The 27,965-nt window shown below is 40.5% G+C and overlaps 1 protein-coding gene across 9 annotated transcripts in view; it reads right to left on the reverse strand.

The window, feature by feature from the left end:
• The window catches only part of LHPP (phospholysine phosphohistidine inorganic pyrophosphate phosphatase), a 302,212-nt gene that overhangs the window by 259,510 nt on the left and 14,737 nt on the right, over positions 1–27,965 (reverse strand). For 8 of the 9 annotated variants that reach the window (XM_053306394.1, XM_053306395.1, XM_053306396.1 and 5 more), the window contains 4 exons: positions 20,867–21,054; positions 17,406–17,559; positions 11,072–11,135; positions 8,747–8,839 (listed from right to left, as the gene is read on the reverse strand). In XM_053306394.1, coding sequence (XP_053162369.1) covers positions 8,747–8,839; positions 11,072–11,135; positions 17,406–17,559; positions 20,867–21,054 — 499 coding nt within the window. Of the gene's footprint in view, positions 1–6,627; positions 8,009–8,746; positions 8,840–11,071; positions 11,136–17,405; positions 17,560–20,866; positions 21,055–27,965 lie in introns of those variants that run through there. The other variant, XM_053306390.1, reaches the window with a different exon arrangement.

The following is a 27,965-nucleotide window of genomic DNA, read 5'->3' on the forward strand; positions in this document are numbered from 1 at the left end:
TCACTTTTCAAAACAAGAGAATGACCACAAAGATGAGGATATGTGTAGAACTCCCAGAAAAGGTAACAGTGTGTGGACTATGAGGGGTTCAAAATTCTGCTTAGGCATGGAACTGGATAATAGTTTGGACCAGACCCTTTCTTTCAACCTAACTAGAACTGCTGAAGCCCAACTTGAGCCAAATGCAAAATGATAACTCCGGGTGTAGAAAATGGCAGCCCAAGGAAAGAGCAAATTATCTACTGCATACCATAAACCTGCATATACAGTCATATACTTGAATATACCTACATATATGTATACTTGAATATACCTACAGCAGGAGCTTGACAGGGAGTACATCCCTGTTGGTTCCGCTGGACCGCTCAGAGGCATTCAATACCATCAAACATGATATCCTTCTGGATCGCCTCAAGAACGCGTATTGGAGGTGCTGCTTTAGAGTGGCTTCAAGTCTTTTCTCAGGGGGAGGGTCCAGAAGGTGGTACTAGGGGACTTAGACAAGACCTGCCACAATTTCCTGGTTGCGGATAGTCACTGCTCTGCCACTGGCCTGTGGAATCCCAAAGGCTTGTTTTGTCCCCCATGCTGTTTAACATCTACATGTAACGGCTGAGAGAGGTCATCCAAGGAACTGGACTGAGTTGTCAGCAATATACAGATGACACTCAGCTCTATCCTCTCCTTATCACCTGCACCTAGGGAGGCAGTGGATGTCCTGAGTTGGAGGTTGGAGGTAGTGATGTGCTGGATGTGGGCTAGTAAACTGAGACTGAATCCAGGCAAGACAGAAGTGCTGTTGATCAGTAGGAGAGCCAATCGGGATGAGGGGATTCAACCAGTTCTGGATGGGGTTGAATTCCCCTTGAAAGAGCAGGTGTGCAGTTTGGGGGTATTGCTGGACCCCCAAACTGCACACTTTTGCAGAGCTTTCCAACTCCAGCTCAGGTGGAGGTGGTGACCAGGGGTGCCTTTGCATAGCTTCAGCTAGTGTGCCAGCTGTGTCCATTTCTCAAGAAGGCAGATCTGGCCACAGTTACCCATGCCTTAGTCATGTCATGACTGGATTACTATAACACGCTCTACATGGGGCTGCCCTTGAAGAATATGCAGAAACTGCAGCTAGTGCAAAATGTGGCAGCTTGGATTTTATCCAGAGCTGCCCACTGGGATCATATTACATGCATTTTGAAAGAGCTACATTGGCTACCAATTTGTTTAGGGTCCAACTGAAGGTGCTGTTTTTGACCTTTAAAGCCTTTAATGGTTTGGGCCCTGGTTATCTGAGGGACCTCCTGTTCCCAAGTGTTTCTGTCTGGTTGATAAGATTGTTGTTGGGGGCTCAGCGTGCCAACAACGAAGAAGGCTCAGCGTCACGCACGTGGGACAGGGCCTTCTCACTTATTACTTTGGAATGCTCTCCCGGTGGGCATTTGCTCCTCAGTCTCCATCAGAGTTTTTAGAAAGCAAGGGAAATCTTGCCTTTTTACCCAGGCTTTTATATGAGTGTTTTTGTTGCTGCTGCTCTGTATTTTATGGTCTTATTGTGTATGTTTTTTTAACTTTTAATTAAATTTGTATTTTTATATTCCAATTTGATATTTTTATTCTGTAACTATTTGATAGTTTTATATTGTTTTAAATGTTCTGTAAGCCACCTTGAGATTGTTTTAATGAAAGGTGGTATAAAAATCTATACATAAAATAGCTTCTAAGTTATTCAGAACACAGATCTAATGGCCTGATTTGGGAGGGGGAATAATTTTGTTGTTGCTATTGTTAAGCAACTGAGAGTGAGAACCCGTGCCGATATACCTGTGCAGTCATCCAGTAATCAACAAGCAGATCCCAATGACCTTCTGTCCACTCCTATCGATCCCAACATTCTACTCATCACAGCACACAGAGATACTTGAGGATATAGTTGTACAAATGTATCAGAAGCAGCATTTGTTTACTCTAATATATGCAAGCATGTCAATCTTCACAGGAGTCACATGGATAATAGGTGGTAGCTGCAAGTAAGATATTAAATTATTATCCCCCTCCCCTTTTTCCTCAGGAAAAATTCTGCTGATTTGTGTCCATGGATGAATGTTATACCCATCTGATGGGTATTAGGCTGAGCAATTTAACTTAGGATGTATTTGGTGGCTGACATCCATAGTAAGGAGCACCAGAGCTTCTCACAAGGTGCTCATGCTGCTCTACAGTAGAATAACACAAACTAACTACTGCAGACTAACACAGCTCTGCTGTTTGTGTGGAGAAGGTGGGTTTTCACCAATCTCCCCTGCACCCTGCAACCCAGTAGTAGGTCCTTCTGAAGGCAAATGCCACTCTTGCCTTTTCACACAGTATAGTGACACTGGGGAAAAGGTGGGAAAGTTGCCTTATGAACCCACAGATATAAGGGGTGTATTCTTTTGCACAGTTTCATGCCAGTATTTGGCACTATGAGATCTAGGAATTTGCAACTATAAGTAATTTATGCACTCTGGTCTGACCCATTGTAGCTCCCATTAGGAAGGACAATTTGCTACAGATATACCTTTTTTATGATGGCATTAAACTACTGGAACCTTAACATTATTTAGGTTTTATCGTAATGCAGTAAAAATCACCCACTGTTACAACAGCCTTAAAACATATGAATTAGGGCTATTTCAGTAACCTTTAAAGATGTGTTATTCTTTGTCATATTACTGAATCATAAGAAGGGGCTTGTTACCTCTAAGAGGTTTAAATTTCCTATCTATTAAAGTAATACCAGCAATCTGTTTTTTCTAGGCTGTTGCAGAGAGGTTAAAATGAAAATTGGACTTCAGGGAGTACCTTCTATTCCAAGAGCAGGCAGAAAACATCTCAGCTGTAGCAAGCAAAGTCAGGTTCTCTTTACAAAGCAGTTATCAAGGGAAATGACTGGTGATAACTTTATTGATTAAAGCAACTCCAAAAAATTCAAACTTTAGCCACAGTCTAGTTCTACTGCAATGAGACAATTTAAAATGTTGCAGTGGTAAAATGAAGATAGCAGAACACGGAAATATGTTTTATAAAACACAGGTGGTGATTTAGAGTGATTTAATGATGCAGTTAATTTTATTTTGAAGTGCAATAAATGAATTGATCGGAAGAATTTTATGAGATAAGAGTCATTGGCTCTTCTTTTTTTATCCTAGGCAGAGGATAACATAAACATACATAAATGGACCACCACACATGCCAGGAAAAGCCAGCAGTCATATGCCCAATTGTGGAGTGTAAGCTTCTTTTCATCCTCTTGAGAAGAAAATCAGGGTAGAAATATTTTAGTAAATACACAAATAAATGGCATGTGTGGCTGTTAAGATACAAAGAGGGCAGGCTCATGAAAACCTACTGGGATTTTACTAGAGTGACAGGATAAAGTTAAGCTGTTTGGCAAAAGTGGGGTTGAATTTCACTGGATCCAGTAACTCAAGTGTAGTGGTTGGCCACCCCTCCCCCTAAAGAGTTAACTGGAAGTGAACCCTGTCTTGACTGACAGACTGGTGAACTCCAGAGCTCAACCAATCAGCACACCAGGTGGGTGGGACCTAGAGAGCCATTGGCAGGAAAAAGCGAGCTCTTTATGAGAAGAAGCTGGGCTGGAGGTACAGAGGAGGATATGTGGACATGGAGGATGGCTGCAGGAAGATGACTTCAACTCTTGGAAGAAAGAACTGCAGGGGCTTGAATTCCCTTTAGAAATTCAAGAAAATGAAGCCAGGCTTCAGGAAGTTGAGGGGGAAATGTCTAGGGAAAAGTTGGTTTAGTTAGACTTTCGGTTTCTTTGGTGTGTGCTTTGTATATCCCCAATACTGTTCTATGATTGCTTACCTGTAACGTAATTAAACTAAGAAACACTAGCTTACGCCTCAGCCAGGGCATTACAAAAGACTCTGTAAACATTTAAGTGTGCTTTTGCATTTTCCTACATACGTGTTCTTTGCAACTGGGTAACCACAATTTTTTAAGTGTGCCGCCACAACATTATTCAGGGTGCTTTTTGAAGTATTCTTGTAACCTACTAAGTATTCTTAACTGTATATAGAAGTTGAGAAAGCCTTAGATGGAATCAGTGGGTAGTACTGGAAATAAAATAGATTTTTTTTCTTTGCCTTTTACAAGCCTCTCCGAGTTGGTTTTTAACTCGGGAAAGGGGGGCTTTCTCTGGTGCAAAACGTGTCTCAAGGAGAGCTTGGCCAAATCAACAATTTCTCCACGTGCCTTTGATCACGTTCTCCACGTTCTTTGATCACTCCAATTCTCATTCAGAGTAGCCTGTAGGAGAGATCTGGCGGCAGCCTTTTGAACCTACCAAAAATTACAGAAAAGTTTTAGGAGAAGCCTAGGCAGGCAGCTCAACAGGAATGATTCAGCATTTCTTTCCCTCACATGAGCTTGCTCTGAGACAAAGGCTTTAATCCACTACATCACGTATCAAAGCATTGGGTCACCATTTTAATATTTGTCCTGAAGCACCAAAATATAATCTTGTGAAACCTGTGTAAGTGAATAGAATATTCCAGAGGTGGCCAATGAGGATGGCACTAGGGGTGGCAGTGAGAGGTATCTTTTCAAAGTGATCACCGGCAGTACCACCTGGGATCATTTTTTAAAGGTGCCTCTAACCGCCCGCCCCGCAGTGCCACCCTCTCAGTGGCTGCCACTGGAATATTCTGAACAAGAGTATGTACAAAAGAAACACAAGAGGAATTGAGTACTCAGACAAAAGATTGTCATCATGGTTCATAATCTAGTGATGCCAATTGACTATTCTAATTGCTTCAGAAAGACATGAGATCCAACGAGTGGAAGAATTACAGATTATCAGTACCACTGGTGGTCACTTTTTAAAGGTAACCCTCACTGCCACCCCCAGTGCTGCCCTCACCGGCCGTCACTGGAATATGCTATCCACTTATACAGGTTCAGAAGAAACTGATAATTTCTTCTCAAGGCAACCAATAGCAACAAACACTGAAACAAACACTGCCTGGCACTGTGGAGTTATGGAATGCTTAGGAGTCCTGAAAGCCAGGCCAAGCAAGCATTGTTAAGACAATGGAGATCTTACTACAATAGTGGCAGCAAAGATTTCTCATGTCTTACCTTCTAAACCCTCAGTGAGTCCAAACATTGGCCTTCCTGTGTAGCTCCCATATTATTTATTTTAGAAGCAATCAGACTTGAGACCACTGAGCTCTTTTCTCAAAATCTTCCCACTTTTTTCTCAAATGCATTTTCCTGAAATAGGTTTTTTGGTCCGCCTGGCCCTTCAAGTTGGGATTAATGGATTAGTACAAGTGGAATACTGTGTTCAGTTCTGGCCATCTCATTACCAGAAAGATAGCAACAAATTGGAAGATGCTTGGAAAAGAGTGGCAAAAATAGTTAAGAATGCTGAGGGATTGACTTGTGAAGGAAGATTACAAAAAGTGAAACATATAGCTTAGCTACAAGATAACTATGAGGAAAGATCAGGATAACGGCCCCCAAATAAATGACTGAGGAAAAAATATCACAGAGCAAATAGTGTTTTCAGGAACATCACTGGGCAAAACTATGGATAATGAGATCACACTTAGAAGTATTAAACTGAAATAAATGCCAGAAAAAGCTTCCAAGATAAATCCAATTTCAAATATTTCCTCTAGGATTTTGTTTCAGAAGAATGTTTTTCCTCCAAAACAAACAAACCCCACATTCACTGTTTATATTATCATCCATAAATCTGTGCAATCCAAGTTAGCTTTGGATAAATGTTAGAACATATTATTATCATAGAGGGACAAGCACAGAACATGCAGATTTGTAGGAAAATAATGGTTTTGACCATCTCCTTTCCTCCCCAACCCCCAGTCCCCCATGCCTGGAGGTTACCAGGCGCACATACTGATAATAACATATTTTGTATGTTGGGCTACCTTTGTACATAATCCAGAAATTACAATTCATGTAAAATGCAACAGCCAGGTTGGTCTCCAGGGTTACCTGGAAAGACCATATTACTCCTGTTTTAAAAGAACTATGCTGGCTGACGATAGATTTCTGAGCAAAATATAAAGTGCTGGTTATTACCTATAAAGCCATTAATGGCATGGGTCCCAGGTACTTAAGAGAATGCCTTCTTTGTCATGAACCCCACCACCAACTAAGATTGTCCGAAGAGGTTTGTCTGTGGTTGTCACTGGCTCATCTGCTGGTGATTTAGCTGGTGGATTTAGCTGCTGGTGGATTTGGGGTTTTCATGAGCTGTACACCATGATCATCACAATTATAACAAATTAAGGCTTGACTTATCTCGCTTTGCATGTAATGTGTCTGTCTCATATATCAGTTTCACCTTTTAATTTGTATTACTGAAATTAATGGACTTTTGCACGATATTCTAATTTTCCGAGTTTCACCTGTATTAGGGGCAGCAGAGGGAAGGTGGGGCTTGGTAAAAATTGCTGCACAAGCAAAACCTTCTAACAACGGGGCAAAGTTGGTTGCCTGTAAAGCATGAGTACTGCATGTGTATAGTGTAAATGGGGCCACCGGTGTAGACAAACGGATGGGAAAGTGTATGAGAGAATGAAAAGGAAATAAACATTTTATATAAACAACATTTTATATATATATTTACACACACACACACCATCAATATCCTGAACTGATATGTATAACCACTCATTATTATATTAAAAACTTTGGAATTTTATATTAAAGGAAAAAATTCCTCCAATTTAAAATTCCTACATTTGATATACTCAAAAACAGAATGAACAACACATGCATAACATTTGTTTTAAGGGACAATCATAATCTGAACCTGGATGTCTTACTAGGTTCTTCTTAATGCCTATACTTTATAATAAAGGTAAAAACAAACAAAGCATGAAATACAGGGTCATAATGTCATCTATAGGTTCTAAGACACAAGATGCTGAGTTTTTTTAATGCTGTCTAAGTCACTGGATGGGATTATTTTGTAATTCATGACTCTTCCAAGTAAAAGTCCGCATGTCAGGAGAAGTTATGTGTTTGGCTTAAACAGAACTACGATCTCCTTCTATATTTCTCTCCTTGTTCTGTGTAACGTGATATAACAAAACAAAAAACTATGAAATGAAAAAGAAAACACTATGCTATTAAATGTTAGCATAAGCGTTGAAGTACTCAATTTATTTGAAATTTAAGAACACAGGAAGCTGTCTTTTACGGAGGCAGACAATTGGTCCATCTAGCTCAGTATTGTCTATACCAGGGCTGTTCAACTTTGGTTCTCCTGCAGATGTTGCCCTACAACCCCCATAATCCCTGGCTTTTGGCCACTGTGGCTGGGGATTATGGGAGTTGCAGTCCAAAAACAGCTGGAGGACCAAAGTTGAGCAGCCCTGACAGACTGAAAGCTTCTCCAATTTTGTCCTCCTAGATATTGAACTGCAACTCCCATCATCCCCAGCTAAAATGTATTGTGGCTGGCAAAGATGGAAGTTGTAGTTAAGCTGGAGAGCCAAGATTTGCTACCCCGATTAACTTTGATGAACATTGAAATTCACCCCTGTAGTGATGGGATGGATTTGAGGGAGGACTAGGCTTCACCTATATCGGGCAGCAGCGAAAGGCATCATCTCATACTGCATGGGAGGAGGCTATGGTAAATCCCTCCTGTATTCTACCAAAGACAACCACAGGGCTCTGTGGTCACCAGGAGTCGACACCAACTCGACGGCACAACTTTACTTTAGGCTTCATTTAGAGCAACTGCTGGGAGGGTGGGCCTTTACTAATATGGGGGAAAGCCTGGAAAATTCAAAACAGTAGGACCAATCCAGAGGACTGGGCAGTAACTACATTCACAGCCACCAGCAGAGGAGGAGAAAGCTTTGTTCTGTTTGTTTGTTCCGTCCCAAGAGTGCTCTGAGGGAGTAGCTGGCTGAGAAGCTGCTGAGGAAATGAGAAGGCCACAGCCAGGAGGCAGCAGGAAGATCCCTGCCTGTGAGTAATAAGATAGGGACTAGTTCAGTTAGATGCATAAGGGAGGTTATTTTCCTTTATTGTATTGCTTGAATCGGAGTTGCCTGGTTAATGAAAACTTATCTCTCTTACAATCAGCTTTATGAAAAGACAATTATTCTTACTGAATGCTCTTGTTTCTCTTGTATCTAATAATAAACCCTTGTTGGTGATGTGTGCTACAGACATTTTGGCAGACATTTTGGGTCTGCCTTAGTCACATACCTCTAGAGGACTAAGAATGCACAGCCCCTTCTAGGGAGAGTTTTGCCACTCCCCCCTAGGAATCGTATATGGAGAGTAGTTTGTCCCACATTAAAATAAAGGGAATGGTGGTCGCCTATTGTGAATCCCTTACAGTCAAGGATTCACCCTAGTTAACTCCTCTGGCTCTATTAGGAGCCATGACAATCCCTCTCTCTTTTTGTACTGTATATACTACGGTATGCACCTGTTTACAACAATATGACAGGACTGACTAAAAACCCTGCTTACATTACTGGTCTACTTGTGTGAGCAGTATAACATGGGACCCAAGAATTCATACAAGTTTTTTTTTTCACAGAAGGGGAGCCTCAGTCTTGCACCAAGTTGTAGCTCCAATATTATGCTGTTCATACAACTATACTGTTCACATGAGCAATATTTTCCCCTCATGTCAGCTTCCAGGAGTGGTGCTGGAGCAAGTTAATACAGAAAATTTAACAAGAAATCTTACCTGGTGTGGTTGAACACCCATTTCTGCCAAAGCTGATTGGAAAAACATTTTGGCTGGCTTTCCCACCACTTCAGCTTCAATATCACAGGCATACTAGGTGACAGAACAAAATTAAGATTGTACAATAAGGGGGAAAAATCATTTGGTCCATTTAAAGACACAAATGAGACACATTATGAAATATGCAATTATTGAAAGCTCAACTAGTGAAAAGTGTCACTTAATTTAGGGATACACTGCAGAAATACTGAAAATCTACCTCCAGGTACTCAAACTGTATTTTATATACATAGTTTGCAAGACAGGAAAATGTCTTTCTGAAGGTCTGATAAGATTCCCTCAGAAGTCCAGAGAAAGGGATCTACTGGGAGGGGGCTCTTGCTGCTTCCTCACATGACCTAGTAAGATCCCCTAGATCTGGGTGGAAATAAAGAAAAATATACATTGGTTTGGGAACAAGGAACAATGACAATATTTTACTAGTTTAAGATGGTAAATATCCCAGAATAGTTCATGCAAAGCAAAGGATCAAATTTCACATAAACACCAACTGATTGCAAGTAGGTTTTCTTTCCAAACAAAAAGCAGTCTTAAAATATATGCAGAAATATTATTTTTCAACATTAAAATAAAATAAAATATAAAGTAAGATTTTATTATATTTATTTATTCTATTTCTATATGCCCTTCCAAAAATGGCTCAGGGTGGTTTACACAGAGAAATAATAAATAAATAAGAATGGATCCCTGTCCCCAAAGGGTTCACAATCTAAAAATTTTTTTTACTGACATATTCCTTTAAAAGATCCAGAAACTCAGGGATTTCAGAAAGCTAGGAGATTCTGTGGATTACTTAAAAGGTATTACTGTAAAGCAGGCCTGCTCAATTTAGGCCTCCAAACTGTTTTTGGACTACAACTCCCATAATCCCCAGTCACAGTAACCAATGCTGGAAAACTATTTGAAGTCATTGCATGCTTTAGTTCCCTCCCATGGATTCCTCTTTTAACAAACCTTTATTAACCTATATTAACAGAGATGGTATTTATTTCTCTTTCAAACTTATGGACCCCTTTAATTTTGATATACAGGTAAATATTACACATTATGCATGCCATGGGAGCATTGACAACATTATTATTATTATTATTATTACATTTATATCCCGCTCTTCCTCCAAGGAGCCCAGAGCAGTGTACTACATACTTAAGTTTCTCTTTCACAACAACCTTGTGAAGTAGGCTAGGCTGAGAGAGAAGTGACCGGCCCAGAGTCACCCAGCTAGTATTATGGCTGAATGGGGATTTGAACTCGGGTCTCCCTAGCCCTAGTCCAGCACTCTAACCACTACACCACGCTGGCTCCCTATATCTATATCTATATCTATATCTATATCTATATCTATATCTATATATGGCATCCGTATATCTCCCCCCAACCTCTGCCTTAATGTCTAGGAATACATCACATTCAGTTGTGCTGCCCCCATGCCACATCACTGGCCACCACTGGAAGATGCAAGGAAACTAGCAGTGCAGTGATGTCTCATCACAAGATGAGCATAGTTAAAGCCTCAAACAGTTTTGCTAACATTAGGGTCTCTGATCTGTAGTTCACACTAGAACTTTATGCTATGTGACAGCTATCAACAGATATTTCTCTGTGTATATGAGCCCCATGACACTCACTGTGGTCTCCAGCTCCAATGCCACACATATTTTCTTTAGTTCAGGAGAAGAGCAGTATCTCTATGAATATATGTCTTCCAGTTCATGAATCTGCTCATTGTGTTATTTCATTGGCTGAAATAGAGTCATTGTTTACATCTAATATGGACCACCACCACAATGGCCATAAGTTGGGTCACCTATGTGCCCCATGATGCACTCTGTGGTCATCGAATGCAGTTTTCCACTCTGTACGGGTATTCTTAACTGGAGAGAGAGCTGTAATCTGTAGCAATGAAGGGGCTTCTTAAAGCGCCGAACACTCACCCTGAAGTTTTAGAACCTTCTCCATTTGTAACATAAAAAGAGCAACCCCTTGCTCCTCACCCCTTCCACTTCATACTCTGCTCTTTGCTTTATCAGCTGCATTTTGAACCTTTTTAGTTATGTAGTAAAAAGGTCAAGGCTGGATTAAACGAAATTGCTTATCCTAGCTGGTTATTTCTCTATAGCTGGTAATACATCATTTCACCCAACTAAACAATACTCCCCAAACAGCAAGACAACACCTTTAAAAACAAACATATTGTGCATTTTACAGTTGAATAATTGAACTTTTACTATGCGAAATAAAATTTATCTTTGAAGTATAATATACCTCCAATGCTTTCATGTAAACGCCAACATCAAGTTTTAGACCATCAGTTTCTTTATAATAGCGTCTGAAAAATAAAAAAATACAAATGAAATTAAAATGTTGCAAGACATATTCTGTTTGTTAAAATGATCTTATTTGTTCTCCCCATGGTTTAACACGCTATTGAAAATAAGAGCAAGCAGTACAATTCCCAAATTAGTATAAAGATTTAGGTAACATACACAAAGAGAATGAGGCTAGGCAGATATATCAGCTAGGCAGATATACCAGCAAGTAGCAGATTGGATAAATGTATAAAAGTTCACCATCTCAAGGAACAGTGGTTTCCAAGATGATTATGATCAGAGCAAATACAGGCAAAGGCTGTGGGGGTGGCATGGAAACTCTGCGTGAACAAATTTCCAAAAGCCACCATGGAATTATAGGGCATAGTGGCCGGTGCACTCCAACTTAATGACTGTACAGCATGGCAAGTCATTGCACATTGCTTCTAAAGAGTCCAGTTATTGTCCTGCCCAGTTTCATACACATATGGACAGCCCCCATATGATATTTATGGGGGCGGGGGGGGGGGAGCAAGCATATGAGTGCCAATGACCTGAAGTCATGTCTTCTGTGGACCTCACTGAATCCAACCAACCATGTTAAGATTAAGTAGTCTGAAGTTTGCCACCAAATTCGACAGTTCAATCTGGGAAGGTTCCCCAAAACAAGGTAGGGGTGTGTGTGTGTGTGTGTGTGTGTGTGTGTGTGTGTGTGTGTTTAAGGAAGGGCTCTTTCTTTGAGAAATCAGCCTTAGCAATGAACCTAATAATAGCTCTTGTTCTAATGTTCAGTGCTTTTCTCAAATTCAGAATATTATGCAATACGTTTCATCTCTTTTACACATGCACATAAAATAAAATAAAAACTTCCAATCAACTGCAAGTATTTTCTTTTAAATCCCTAGACAGGTAGGTACAGAACAAAAATGTGTAGGATGAACATTCAGATAAGATTTTATGCTTTATCCTTCTGCCATTTTCGATTATTCAGCACAGCCTCTCTTTAAAATGACCACTTGACCTTTGCTAGAACAGCCATTAACCTTCTATAGTCTAGCGTAAACAGCTTAATTTTCTGACAGTGGCATGACAGAAGAAATTACAAAGCCAATTCCCACTCTCAGCCCAAAACAGATGCTAAATGTAAATCACTCCACTTTCAGGAGAGCATTCTGCTCCAGTAACTTGAATGCTCTAGGTTTCCAGGGACATAGCTAAAACTTTAAAGAAATGGGCTTTCTGCTAAAGTCAATCTGAAGAAACAAGCACTGTTTACATACTTTTTATACAAAAAACACTGAAATCTTACATGAGAACAACAAAATGCATGCTACTGGTACTCCTACTAAATGGCAACCTAGAAATTTTGTTTTAATCAAAGCAAAATTCATGTCACTGTTTCTCATAGGATAGTGATGGATCAGTGTTGTCCTTTTTTAAACATCTTACAAGCCTAATTAGTATAGGCTTGAGTGCACATTATGTAGTTTGTACTTTTTTGTTGTTGCAAAAAAGCTATAAACTATTGGTACGGATAATACTCAGGCAGCACACATAATAAGTAAGAGGTTGCACCAAAAGGTAGGGATGTGTATGAACTGATTTGGTGGTCCTTTTATGGACTGCCGAACCAGTTCGTGCATTCAGTTGGTTTGGCGGTGGGATGTGTGTGTTACCTTTAAGGAGCATGGGGTGCCCGCCCACCTTTTCCCCTGCCGGCGCTGTCAACAAAACCAGTACTGCTGCATACCTCCTTGCAGCACCCCTGCAGCACTGGTTTTGCAGCACCGGTTTTTCCCAGCAGGGGAAATGCAGTGGGGGAGGATGGGCCCGCTCCTTAAAAGGCCTTCCTGGGCCCCCTCTGCCAAATCGGCCGAATGCCAGTTTGTGCACATCTCTACCGAAAAGGCGCCTGCTGTGATTTCAGCAGCAGGCATTCTGACGCACTCTCAGGGTATCCTTTTACCATGTGTGAGGACCTGCACATTTGTTCAAAATACCTGTTTAAACAAGAAGACAGGAAGCTGCCTGATACTGAGTCAGACCATTGGTCCATCTAGCTCAGAACTGTCTACACTGACTGGCAATGGCTCTCCAAGGTTTCAGGCAGGAATCTCTCCCAGCCCTGCCTGGAGATGCCAAGGAGTGAACCTGGGACCTTCTGTATGAAAGCAGATGCTCTGCCACTGAGCTACAGCCCCATTCCTTAATTGGAGTATTTTACATCAGCACTTACATGTATTCACCCACCCAAATACAAACCAGGGCAAACACTGCTTAGCCAAGGAGACAATTCATGCTTGCTATTGTAAGATCAGCGCTCTCTCTCCATAGAGGTATTTGGAGTGCATCTAAAGGGGCAAAACAGATGAACTGACTTCATATGTGTCATGTGCTTTTTCCATAATGGCCCACTATGAAGAAGTCAATTCATAGTAAATCTCCACATGTCTACCATTACTGAGACCAAGGCTTACAGCTACATAGAAGTATATAGAAGTTACCTGCAGTATAGCTACCAGGAATAAACAAATGGATAGTGGAGGGCATCTAACATAGTTAATGGCATGTTTAGCATAGTTGAGGGCATTTAAAGTTTCAATCATAAGTACATTTAGTAGGACGTAAGTTCTACTGAGCTCAGTTGGACTTACTTCTAAATAAACATGCTTTGGATTGTTCTGTAACTCATACTGGAAATCAATGGGATATGTAACACACTTGTAGTCACATCCTAAGCACACTTATTCAATACTAAGTTCGACTGCATGGGTCTAAAAATCAGTGAAGAATTTGACTGTCACTACCTAAAGATCAGTGAAGAATGTGACCTGTAAGAATCTTAACATAAAAGTGTTCAAGAGAGTTTAACAGCATTTTCTTCTGATAAAAAGTTGCATGCTTCCAAGGGATTTCGCCACACTTGGCTAGATTTGACATGGGTGGCATCCTTGTGGTATTAAGACCCTCTGCATCAGCTAACAGTATCCTGCTCAGTTAATCTCACAGTCCTTTTATTTTTCAAAATATGGGGTGTGGGTGGGGAGATTATTTGGTTTAAGATGAGAGATAAGGGGCTTTCAGTCTTCACTCGTACTCTAACAAAAAGCAGAAACCAGGGTCATAGATATATAATTGAATGCCTGGGGTGGGGGGCGGTTGTGAGAAAATGTTCCTGGGCCCACAAGGCAGCTAACAATAATCAAAGCTGTAGCAAATCAAAACCAGTTCATAACTAAAACCCTAAAATATCAAATTGTAGCAGATTAAAACCTTTATCTCAGAGCAAGCTCACATGAGGTAAAGAAATGCTGAATGATCCCTGCTGAGCTGCCTGGCTAGGTTTCTCCTAAAACTATTCTGTATAGGTTCAAAAAGCTGGTAGGTTCAAAAAGCTGCCGCCACCACCCCTTTTGTCTACAGAAACGGTTTGGGGTGGGACAAAACAGAAAAAAACTCTCTTAATTTGGCTCTTGGACAAGTACAAAAATCTTCCGTGTGCAAGCCTACACGTGGTGAGGAAAATGATAGCTACTGAATGTTTTAGGATGTGTTTGCACCAGAGAAATCCCCCTTCACACACATCCCTTTTCCTGAATTAAAAACCAACTCGGACAGGCTTGTAAAAAGAAAAGAACTTTAAAAAACAGTTTTATTCAATTATTACAAACTGCTTCTGTCTGAGGCTCTCTCAGCTTTTTAGATCCAAGTAAGAATACTTAGTAGGATTACAAAAATAGGTTGTCTTAATGTACACTTAAATGTTTACAGATGCTTTTGCAACACCCTAGGTGTATTAAGCATAGGCTAGTGTTTCTTATTTCAATTATGTTGCAGGTAAACTATACTAGAACAGTATCAGGGATATACAAAGCATACACACACAAAAAATATAACTGCCCTAACACAAAGAATGACAAAACAAACTTTTCCCTAAACAAACTTTTCCCGAAGCCAAAGCCCAGGCTTCCTTTCCTTGAACTTACCAAACTCCGGATGAGAATTCAAGCTTCCTACCCTCCTGTCTTTCAAGGATCTTCAGAGTTATTTTCCTGCAGCCAGCCTCCATGGCCACATGTCCTCCTGTGCACCTCCAGCCTAGCTTCTTCCTTTTTTGTTCCCAGAATTCCCAGCAACAGTTCTCTAGGCCCCATCCCCCCCGGTGGACTGATTGGGCGATCTCTGTAGGTCACCAGCCTGTCAGTCAAGACAGGATTCACTTCCGATTTAACTCTTTAGAGGGGAGGGAGGCCGATCACTACACAAATGCTCATAGAGCAGCAGAATTTAGCTGAAGTTATTCAAGCACATAAGAAGGGGGAAATAAAGTAAACACCATAAGAGGGGGCAAGACAAGTATTCTGGAGCAAGGAATTCCACAGTTGGGGGTGGGGGCGCTACTGAAAACCCTGTTCTGCATTGCCACCAAACACACCTCTCATACTAATGAGTTGCGGAACAGGTTGTCTGAAGATGACTTTAGTGGACACACAGGATCATGTGGGGGAAGATGGTTTTCAGTAACTAACAAGATCTTTCAGTCTTAAAACACAAAATATCTTCTTACCCCTACATGTAGGCAGAGTAAAGTAAAGTGTGATTTTGACTCCTGGCGCCCACAGAGCCCTGTGGTTTTCTTTTGGTAGAAAACACAAGGGGTTTACCATTGCCTCCTCCCGTGCAGTATGAGATTATGCCTTTCAGCATCTTCCTCTATCGCTGCTGCCTGCTATCAGTGTTTCCCATAGTCTGGGAAACATACCAGCGGGGATTCGAACTGGCAACCTTCTGCTTGTTAGTCAAGCATTTCCCCGCTGTGAATAAAATCCTACTCTGCAGTTGTTAAATACAGTCTTTCAGGCTAATCACAAACATATTTTAAAATACCACTCTACTACACACATATTTTAAAATGTCACTATATTTCATCATTATACTGCATAGAATGATTTCTGATAGACTATGAGAATGTATAACCACTTGGCATTCATCTCAAAAACACGATTGGTCAAATTTGGATTAGTGATCTCAGAGAAGTTTAACATCAATTTTTAACATCAGAGAAGTTTAATTTTTTCTTTCTTTCTTTGAAAAAAGTTGATATTTATTTTTTATTATTTTATTTATTTAAAATATGTATAGCCCGCCCCTCCAGTACTGCAAGGGGCAGCTTACAACAATAAGATAGACAGATACAAGTAATGAAATTAAAAAATTCTTAAAAGTTAGATTAAAAACAATTCTTTGGTTCAAACTAAAACTGAAAATTATAAGAAGCTAAAGAAGAAAAAGAACCTACCAGATATAGCAAAATAATAATGATATTAAAAAGCCTCCTTTAAAAGGTGTGTTTTAAGATGTTTTTTAAATACACCAAGGGAGGGAACATGGCAAAGCTTTTCAGGGATGGCATTCCAAAGCTGAGGGGCCACAACCAAAGAGGCCCTGTCTCTAGTCCCCGCCAACCGGGGACTAATTTCTGTTAGTGGCGGGGTCATGAGCAGGGCCTGAGATGATGATAGGAGGGCCCTGGCATATTCATATGGGTGAATGCAGTCTGACAGGTACCCTGGCCCCAATTTCCAATGGATCTCTCCCTTCCCTTTTCTCATGGAAGTTCTCCATGGACTTCTCTGTGTTTTAAGGAAGCGCAGAAGGGTGGCCTCACTGTGCTGCCTTACAATACTCAGCAGTCACAGATACAATAATGGACAAAGTAGCTTATTAGAAAGATAATACAAAGACTAGCATAAAAATCAGAGCCAAAGAAAAACACACAAGCTCCTATTCTATGCAAAGGTTTGGCTGTATAAGACCCTCTCCTCCTGCCAGTGCTGTTCTTGCTTCCTCCAGCCAGTTGTCACTATTACGGTATATAATTATATTATGGTATAATTTAAAAACACAAAAGGTCCACCAGCTGACACAGAGATAAAAAACACACTTCTCATCCTGTTTGACTGTCAAAATCAAAGATGAGGAAGTTTTGAAAATTTGTTCTTAGGTTCAATACATTCCTAAGCTAGCCACTCTGGACTATAAAAAAAACAACACAAATAATCTGCCACCATGAAGGACTAACTTTAAATCCTAATAGGGGTAGACAGTGAACCACAACTCATGAAGCTGCTTTCTGTAGTATCTCACACAATGCAATGGTATGTGTGATGGATTTGCCTTGGAAACTGAAGAGGGGTTATGGGGTGGGGGTGTAAAAGCTGTACACTTCCTGAGCACAAATATTTCTGATATCTACACTGTTTCACTGAACAGTACACTGATTAACTTACCCTCTTCCCAGGGATATTAGAACTGGATTCTCTAGACCAATGAGAACTCGGAAGGCATCATTAAGGTTTTTGTAAGAGAAGTTGTCTGCTGCATCGCCCACCACCACACAGTTCGGGTTTGCTTTATCGATACTGGCAAATTCAGGGACAACATCTAAGGAAAAACCAAAAAAAAGTCCAAATCCTTTCAAGACGATGCCTTCCCAATTTGATTTCAATTATTGATGAGCAACTGCAGATCGATTAAGCCAGAGCAGCCCTGTAATGACTATAGTTGTACCCAGTGTGCTCTCTAATTTTTTTCATCTGTGTGCGGAATGAGTTTTCTGGGCAGCACTATCAAGGCAGTGTGTGCACATGTGTATTCAGAATGGGGCCTTCCCGATCCAGCTTGAGCAGGATCTAAAATTAACTGAGAGGATATTTTAAAATGTGTGAGCATGAGCATGCCATGCCTTAGAGGGAACACTGGTTGTACCTTCTGACTGCCCTTCAAACTCCATTGTATTCTGCAAGGGAACTTGAAAATGCAGAGCAAACTCTCTCGCCTGCTCAACACTCTCGCCTGCTCATTTAAACATTACTTGAGATGTTCTCTGCTTGCAATGATGGCATGCAATCATTGTGGTACCAGTGAAATGCTATGTTGGAAAATGGGATGCATGGAAAATGGGAAAGAAACTTTTGAAAGTTCAAAGCAACCACATATATCTGCACCTATACTGAGCACTTATTTGCTAGCACTGCAAATCTTAGGGTCAGGCCACAAGCCACAGTGCATCTCAAAATGTAGACATTTGATAGTTGAGTAACTGGGCAAATGTATATAGGAGATAGCAAGCAGACAACAGTCGTTTAGAATCAACCTGACACCACAAAGTTGCAGCTCAGCATTTTAGTTATGTTTGGGGATGAAGCTTAAGAGCAAAATGAGTGTACTTCACTGTATTCCCAAAAGTGATATTTTCTAATTTAAAGATAAACTGACAGAACTGAAAGGTTGACCTTGATGGTGCCCCCTTTCCTCTTTTCTCAGTTTTCTATTGCAATCTGAAGTTTCAGTGTGGATCTTTACATGTCTTCTTTTCATCCACATTTCCCATCTCTAGGCACAGTCATTAAGTCTTAATAAGTCCAGTCTACTCAGAAGTAGGAGTTGGAATTTATTGCACATTAGACTGAGTGTGTGTGTTTGTGTGTGTGTGTGTTTTAATGAAAGTCCACATATACCCAACCCATCCAGATGTATGTGTGGAGGAATGACTCCGCTGCGCAACCACGGGTGACGGATCCCACCGCTAACACCACATGTGGAGGAACAGCTCTCTATCCCACCTAACCTTTTCCCACTGCCACCAGGTAGACTTTTGGCGGGGGTGGGTGGGGTGGTATGGCTGAGTCTACTGCAACAGCCCTTCAAAAAATTCCTAAAACTCTAGTAGTATGGAAAGGCTTATGGGCGTGGGATGGAGACAAATCAACAAGCTTCTAATTTTTTTATAGCGAGAAAGTTTACTTTTAGAAAAATTTGTTCAATTAAAACATTAAATTTTGCAGCAAAAGAAACAAATTCAAATCACTTATTAATGGAGCAGATCAGAGAAAAATAAAAACTGGAAAAACGCAATCATTACCTGACTCTGTACTGGTCCTTACTCAGAGTCCTCTGTGCTTTCTTTTCAGCTTCTGGCTTGCTGGGTAGTCTCTTGTTTTAATTACAGCACAGGTCTTGGGCTCAATTCAGCCTGGCTCTTCCTTTTCTTCTAGTGATTTCAGCTAGGCTTCTCTTCTTGCTGGCTGTTCACTCTCTGCTTTCCTGGACTCCCTCTAACAGACTTCCAGACTCTCTTCCTTCTTCTGCTACCTCCAGCTCTGACTGCCTCCACCATACTTTCTCCGCTCTCTCAAACCCTCTCAATATATGTATATTTTTGCCCCAACAGTTTCTCAGCCCAGCCAATCAGAACAAACAAAAATTCCTTCCATTTTTTGGGAAAAAAACCCTCCAAAAATCAACTGTCAAACTACAGAAAAATAAGTGTGAACTTTTGACCCTGAACCTTGTCCATGCTCAGGGACTTGCAAGCACTGAAATACTATTTAAAATATTGCAGATATTTTAGGAATATTAATGAAATATATAATTCATTCATAATACAAAAGCTAAAAAGAAGAGGTTTGGGAATATTAATACACTTACAATACAGGGGCTTATTTACAGAAACCCAAGAGGTCTAGGTGTCGTTCCTACACAGTATGGTAAAAGACAACCAAATTTCTGTGACACATAAGAGAACAGTGCCACAAGCACCAACTAAAACCATGTTTTTGGTCTCTCTAACCTTATTTATTTACCATATTTATATACCACCTGATATGTACATCTCTAGGTGGTGTACGAAATTTAAAATATTTAAAAGTCAAAACAGATTAAAATATATATCACAATAAAAACAGCATAAAACCACCTAGAGAGATACATATCAGGCAGTATAGAAATATGATAAACAAACAAATAAATAATAAAACAGTTATTGCATAACTGCAATAAAACAGCTAATCAATCAAGAATTTCGTTGCAGCTACATGGGCTGCTGGAGGCAGCCATCTGCAATGAGACTAGTTGAGGCCCTCAACCTTTGGTGATACCGTATCAAGAAAGAAAAGAGCAATCCTGTACCCTGGGTAATGGGAGTTGCTGGTCCTACCAACTTACACAAACATAGCTAGAGAAGCAGCATGGCCAGATTGGGTCTACAACAGAATCAAATCCATGCAGAAGACAAGACAGGACAGAATCCAGGACCCAGACAAAACTGGCCTTGAAACCCTAGCAAGAGTTAGAACAAGAGTTCTACAGTGCTATAATAGATAGGTCCTATAGCAGTTCTCATGCTTAGGAACATAGGAAGCTGCCTTATACTGAGTCAGACCACTGATCCATCTAGCTCAATATTGTCTATACAAGGTTGCAGACATCTTTATCTGGAAATGTCAGGGAGGGAACTTGGAAACTTCCGCATGCAAGGGCTCTTCCCAGAGTGGCCCCATCCCCTAAGGGGAATAACTTACAGTCCTCACACATGTAGTCTCCCATTCAAATGCAAACCAGGACAGACCCAGCTTAGCAAAGGGGACAATTCATGCTTGCTGCCACAAGACCAGCTCTCCTCCCAATGCTTATGCTAGAGGTCATGCAAACTCTTGTGGAATGATATATGTGGATATGTCTTGCACTTTTCTTGCAAGACATTCCTTCTAAAAATTGAAGATGCCTTTCCATATAAGGAATGGCACCTTTGGAGCTAACCTATACAATCAACTTAATTTGCATCTTGAATTACACTCAATGGCATATGAAAGGTCTTTGTTCTAAATGCAAGAGTGAGACTGCAGCTTCTCCAGGCAATCCATGTGCTATACATTATTCTTAACTGTAAATGTATCAAAGGCTAACAAACCATCATGTACAAGAAGGTGTGGCCTCAGGTTACGTTCCTTCAAAATGCGGCATGCTGCTGGTGCTGGAGCAGTGACTTCATCCACTACAATGTCAAAGCCCAAACGCTGCAACTTTCCCACAAATTTGTCTCGCGTAGCTTGAGTTTCATTGGTGCAAAACCGCAACTTCAGCCCAGATGCCTTGATCCTGTCAGAGCAAAATGGCGAGACATTAAATCAATCAGCTTTAGAATCCAGGATTTAAATGAATGATTCTCTCAAAGCTTACAGACAATAATACATGTAGAAGAAAGAGAAGAAAGGAATACATTAACAACTTAGATATAAATAACTCAGAATATTATTTGGTTATTATTACTATAATGAATTTCAATTAAAAAAACATATTGAATAGCTGGCCAGCATACAAAAAATATGCAAGGCCTCTGCTATAAGTACATTAGAGTTTAATGAATCAATTATATATATGTGTGTATGTGTGAAAGCATTATTACTTACAGACATGCCTAAATAACTAGATGTTATACAAAAAGGCCTTAGCCACAGGCTTCATTAACTAACCATAATTAATTTCTAACAATATTTCAATTAGTGCAATACGTTGTAAAATGGATTTCAAACTGGACAATCCAAATTTAAATATTGGCCTTTATTTTATTTATTTATTTGGTACCATTCCTATTCCCTTTATTTGGATTTTGCCCTGCTCCATCTCAAGGGCTCTTAGTAAATTCCTCCACCATACCCCAGAAACCAAAAGCATAAATATTAGAGCCGAGCACGGTGCTCATGACCGGGATCAGGACTGATCCGATCCCAGTAATGACTGAATTGTGCAGGAGGCCCTGGATTGCATTGAGTTGATACATCAGTATCAACTTGGTGCATCAGGATGCCTACTTTTCCTGAGGATCACATGTTCTCCCAAGAAAGCGGCTACCCAAAAGGCAGCTGCAGTGGCAGCAATTCAAATAGCTGCCTTTCCCTACAAACATCATGATGTTGTGTCCTTTCTCAATACATTACTGGGGTGCAGGAGGGGGATGGCCATGCCCTATAGTTAAAGGATACCGCCATTTCCCCAGTAATATATGAGGAAAAGGACTGAGCCCCTGGTGGCGCAGTGGTAAAACTGCTGCCCTGCAACCAGAAGGTTACAAGTTTGATCCTGACCAGGGGCTCAAGGTTGACTCAGCCTTCCATCCTTCCGAGGTCGGTAAAATGAGTACCCAGAATGTTGGGGGCAATATGCTAAAATCATTGTAAACTGCTTAGAGAGCTCTGGCTATAGAGCGGTATATAAATGTAAGTGCTATTGCTATTGCTAATATCATGACGTTGGTTCCTGCTCTGGTGCATTTTTAGGCTGAGATGATAATGGAAAAGTAGTGATTTGCATCATTACTGCTGCTGCAGCTGCTTTGGGAGCAATTGCTTTCTTTGGAGAACACCAAATATTCAGGAAAGGTAAACACCCCTATGCATCAAGCTTTTTTCTAGGAATGCTGGAACTTCAGGAAAGGTAAGCCCCAACCCACCACCAATAATCTGATAGGTTCGATGCAGTGCCAATATGATGCAGAATCACATTAAATCTATTTTCATGCAGCAGACATTCTTCATTGGAATAGTTTCCAATGAAGAATGTCTGTCCCAATATGCCTTGCATGACATTGGAACAAACCATTAGGCTGATTCGATACACAGCCCTAAGATCAAATTCTAATGATTCTAGTTTGAAGCAGGCAAAAATGCCTACAGTAAGGAATATATCTCAAATCAATTCAGGCAAATATTTATCCATCAGACATAATTCTGGAAAATGTGGTCCCACTGAAATGAACCAGCTTATGATCACTTAAAATACCCAAAGATGTCATCTCCAGATTCATTCTTTTTATATTATTTGTCTTTCCTAATCATAGGTATGTGGATTATCAATTACACTTAGTGGTTAATTGCCCTTCATAAAGATAGCTTTTCTATTTTAAATTAGGCAGTTAATATATTGTAACTAATAGCATCCACTTGTACATTATAAATATATCTTCATTGATTGGAGCAGTGAATGTGAGAATCACTCATGAGCTAATGAAGCAATTGAGTAAAGAAGTGCAGCATGTACCCAGGGAATAATTATTGTTAATGAATTATGATGTGACCTTCTCAGAACAATGAACAATTGGTGTGACAGTCAGATGACAGTACTTCACATCTGTTATTCCAAATCTGGTTTAAACTTCAGTATAAAAACAAAAACAGTGATGTATTTCATATGCTAGCAAAAGCTTTAAGGAGAATTCTACAGTTCAAACAATCTTACAAATTACACATATCAAAACATATATTATGTTATCACAGACATGAAATAATAATTGCAGGACATGATTGGCCAGAACAGCCATTTGATCATTAATTCAGATAACTTAAAAGGTCAATGCACAGAGATCTGGAGTGATAAAAAACCAATCAATTGTATGCACATATGAAGGCACCTTCATGGGTTTCAATAGATGTAGCAATGTTTTTATTCACATCAGAAGTGTGAGTGAAATTCTAGATGGAACATTTGCCAATTGTCATGTGGTGAATCACATCCTGAATCAAACTTTGAGGACTAATCCTTGGGCTATTATCTACCTCTTCTTGGAGATATTTCCCAGTTAATTAACTATTGGTGCTACCATCACTGAAGAAGATGTAAGGTCCATCTGGAAACATCCTAAGGTTGTTCCTCAATTCTAAGTTCTTTGAATAAGTGAAGGCAAAACTGTCACAGAGAAGACATTCAGCACACATGGAGCATTTGGTCTGCTGACAACACATCTGGAAGATCATCAGTTTGTCTTCTTTTTCACTGCTGACATTTTGAGAACACCACTCTTGTTTGGCAAGGACCAGCACAGAACTGTACAGGCAACCAAAGGAGGGGTAGTGCATTGTACATCCGTGTGACAGAGATAAACAAACGGAATGTACTAACCAGTTACTAACTCATAGTCACAAGTTTTAGAACTGACCAGATTAGATGGCCTAGGGAGGAGAGCTGGTCTTGTGGTAGCAAGCATGAATTTGCTAAGCAGGGTCTGCCCTGGTTTGAATTTGAATGGGAGACTACATGTGCAGGCACTGTAAAATCTTCCCCTTAGAGGATTGGGCTGATCTGGGAAGAGCACCTGCTTGCTTGCATGCACAAGGTCCCAAGTTCCCTCCCTGGCATCTCCAAGACAGGGCTGAGAGAAACTTCTGCCTGCAACCTTGGAGAAGCCGCTGCCAGTCTATGTAGACAATACTGAGCTAGGAACATAAGAAATTGCTATATACTGAGTCAGACCATTGGTCTATCTAGCTCAGTATTGTCTTCACAGACTGGCAGCAGCTTCTCCAAGGTTGCAGGCAGGAATCTCTCTCAGCCCTATCTTGGAGAAGCCAGGGAGAGAACTTGAAACCTTCTGCTCTTTCCAGAGCAGCTTCATCCCCTTAGGGGAATATCTTGCAGTGCTCACACATCAAGTCTCCCATTAACCAGGGCAGACCCTGCTTAGCTATGGGGACAAGTCATGCTTGCTACCACAAGACCAGCTCTCCTCCCCGAGCTAGACAGACCAATGGTCTGACTCTGTATAATGCAGCTTCCTATGTTCCACTGAAAAGAGCACAAGATCTCGCTAAACCCTGGCTCAAGTTAAGTCCTGCTAAATGGCCAGAACTTTCATCATTCATATTGGTACTTTATCAATGTAAGCCTTCAAGTTATCTTGATTTGTCAACTTGTATTTTATTATTTGCTATCTATTATTTCAGTTTAGGGAGACTGAAAAGTCGTTTCCGGAAAGGAAAGAAGAAGTTTCTGGGAAAAAGAGCAGTCTTTCCAGAAACTTGGCTCTTGCAAAAATATGGATTGAATTGACTGAAAGGTAACTGAATGTTCACTCTGAAGCATCCCTTGAGGGCTCGTCCCCTTTACTTCAGGTTTTCGGCTGATGTCCCTTGCTGGTAGAAATGCCAGGACGGGTCACTTACCCATGAAATAATTTGCTTGCAAGCAGAAGCTGTAGACTCTTGGTTTAAGCAATAGTTCAAAGTACCTGTCCACAAGTAAAACTAATGATGAGTGTAGTGAAAGACAGTGTACAAACAATAGCCGAGGACCAAAAGAAAATAGGTATAAACTGAAGATAAACAGAAAGAAGAAAATGCTGATGTAAACATATATCCAGTCTTCAGATATTCAGTCTTCAGCTATGCAAATGACTCAGCTGATGAATTTGAATATTTTCTTTATGCTATCTTTATTTCAAAAGGAATAACAGCAGCAATTTGGAAAGTAAGGATGGCTTTGACATGATCCCTTGATTTCTCTCCCCCTACTGGTGTCATAACCTTTATGTCAACTAAAAGTGGGAGGGGGAGGCTTTGTATTTTACACACCCATAGACTGACCCAAAAAACGTTGGCAAGGGCAGTTGGCTAAGACTGCACAAGGTCACTCAGGATGTCCAATAATTGTCCTAACACTTTACCTGTTATGGCACAATAATGAGAGTTTTTTTCATTATTTTCGGGTGAATGAACCTGGCAGATGCTGACAGCCAGCAGATGTGTAAAGTTCGAGGTGATTTGTAAAGGACCAGCTCATCTGACGCACAGTAATTGCATTGTGGGACATTGTCACTCAGAGTCTTGTCCTGTTCTGTCAGAATGAGGTAAAGGTCAGTTCAAAGAACCGGCATAGCATAAGGGACAGCTCTTTGCTGAAATTAAAAAATATTTTAATATATCTCCTACATACCCACCGAACAACCTGAGGAAACTCAGGAATGTGCCCACCATTATGATATTTGGGGAAACGAGGAATATGTGATTTTATATAAATATAAACATACCATTTGTTTCAAATTCTCACTTATAGATACTATTCCTCCATTTATACAGAAATTTGAACTATTTTTCCTTGAAAGAACTCAGAGCAAGATATATGAAGTTCCTATATAGGCTGAATTTACAAGAATGAGTTACATGATGAATTTTCAGACCACTTTCTAGGCCCAGAGAAGTCTCACAGTCTATGTCTCTATTTGTTCCAGCCTATCCTCCTCTTTCTACGGTACAACCCCATAGATCCACTACTCAACAGGCTATCTCCAGGTTCAGAGGCAGGACACTTCTGACTACCAGTTGCAGAGGAGCAACAGTAGGAGAGGGACCATGGCTTCATCTCCTGCTTGAGGGCTTCCCAGAGGCATCTGGTGGGCCACTGTGGGAAACAGGATGTTGAACTAGACAGGCCTTGGGCCTGATCCAGCAAGACTCTTATGTTCTTATTTCCTCCCTCCCCAACATGCATGCTTTGCAACACTCTGGCTGAGTGTCAAGCATCCTCTCTGAGTTGGACACAGCTCCACTACATCCCAATTTGGCTACTTTGGATATGTCTGTTTGTACTCCTGGTTCTTCAGATAATAACTAAAATAATAATTAACAGGCTGTAAGCAGTGATCCCTCTAATTTTTTTCCATCTCTGTGCGGAATGAGTTTTATTCTGGGCAGGAGTATCAAGGCACAACTGCATTCAGAATGGTGCCTTTCTGATTCAATCTGAGCAGGATCCAAGATGAACTGAGCGAACATCCAAAAACTTGTGAGCGAGCGGACGTGTGCATGCCTTAGAGGGAACAGTGGCTGTAAGGGGGCTTTGTGGCTTTTAATAGCTACCAGCAGAAGTTCTGTATATTTACATTCTTCTATCATAGATGAAACCATCTTATCATAAACTTCTTCCCAGACTACAATGGCAAAAACAGCTATGCTAAATTAAAAAAACAAACAAAAAAACATCTATCAAGAAAACACCAGCAAACATTCTATCACAATATAAATACTGGCCGACATTCAGACTAAGGAAGCACAGTTGACACATGACAGGCACTCCCAATGGCATCATATAACTCAACAGCAGCGTTTGTGCATTGGGGAGCAGGGCTGAATCTCGAAAATCTACCCTTCCCACAGAACCACTTTGTGCCATTCTAAAATATGTCCCTGAAAGTCATGTAGCCCCAGGGACATTTTTTTCATGCGGCACAGAGAACTTTCTGGAGAAATGGAGATCATGGAAATTCCCCCCCATGTGAGTGCTGATGCTGCATTCAGGAACTCATTGAGAGCACCTAACTTGCACTGGCGCTTCTTCAGTCTGGATGTCAGCCATTATGTCTGAATATAGGTTCCTAACACTCTGCTCCTACACAGAACACAAGGAAATGCTTTGTTATTGTCAAATACTGAGCTACACCAATAGGCTTCTGATATATTTACTTTGGTCTTAGTAATTTTCTTTAATGTTACTTCAGAACTCTCCTCCTTTCACAGTGCTCTTTCTTATAATCCCATCCCAAATAACGTTAAATCATAACCGTCTATTTCCTTTTTATGTTTTTTTATGCTCAAAACATTTACCTATTAAGCTCTCTTTGTTCATGTTCGGAGACAATGCCCTCCTCTCCTTTCATCTACTTCACAATGCTTTCTTAACTTCCTTCTCATTTACCAATTTTTTTTATAGTAAGGAAAGGCCAAAAGTGACAGGAAAGGAAATGGGGCAAGAAAGGTGGTAGGTAGGTATACAACAGAGACTTGCAGCAAAAAGAAGTGAGCTAGGTTACGCTCAAGAACAGCAAGAATGCAGGAGGTCAGTATTGCTATATGGGACAGAAAACTGGGCCACCCAAGAGGGTAATTTTTAATGAGTACGGCTGTACCACAGAACAGCAAAAGGACACCAGTTAATAAAAGTAGCATACAGTTCCAAGGCAGAACGAAAAACAGTGAAAAGCTGGACAGCAACACTAGACATAGTTTTGACACTGTGGTAGAACAGAGCTACTTCATACCGTAGAAATGCAATATTGGGTCCTTAAGGTATAAGAGTAAGTCTATCAATGACAACTGATCCAAAAGACACAGCAAAGGCTGCAGCAACTGTAGGAGGAATGTCCAGTCATTTAAAGGAGATGAAGAGTACCACGTTAAAGCAAGGTTGGAGGTAGAGGAAACAGACTAGGGAGGTGTGTAGAACAATATATGTGTTCCGTGCTG

This window comes from Hemicordylus capensis, chromosome 3 (assembly GCF_027244095.1).
Source record: "Hemicordylus capensis ecotype Gifberg chromosome 3, rHemCap1.1.pri, whole genome shotgun sequence".
Classification (NCBI taxonomy): domain Eukaryota; kingdom Metazoa; phylum Chordata; class Lepidosauria; order Squamata; family Cordylidae; genus Hemicordylus; species Hemicordylus capensis.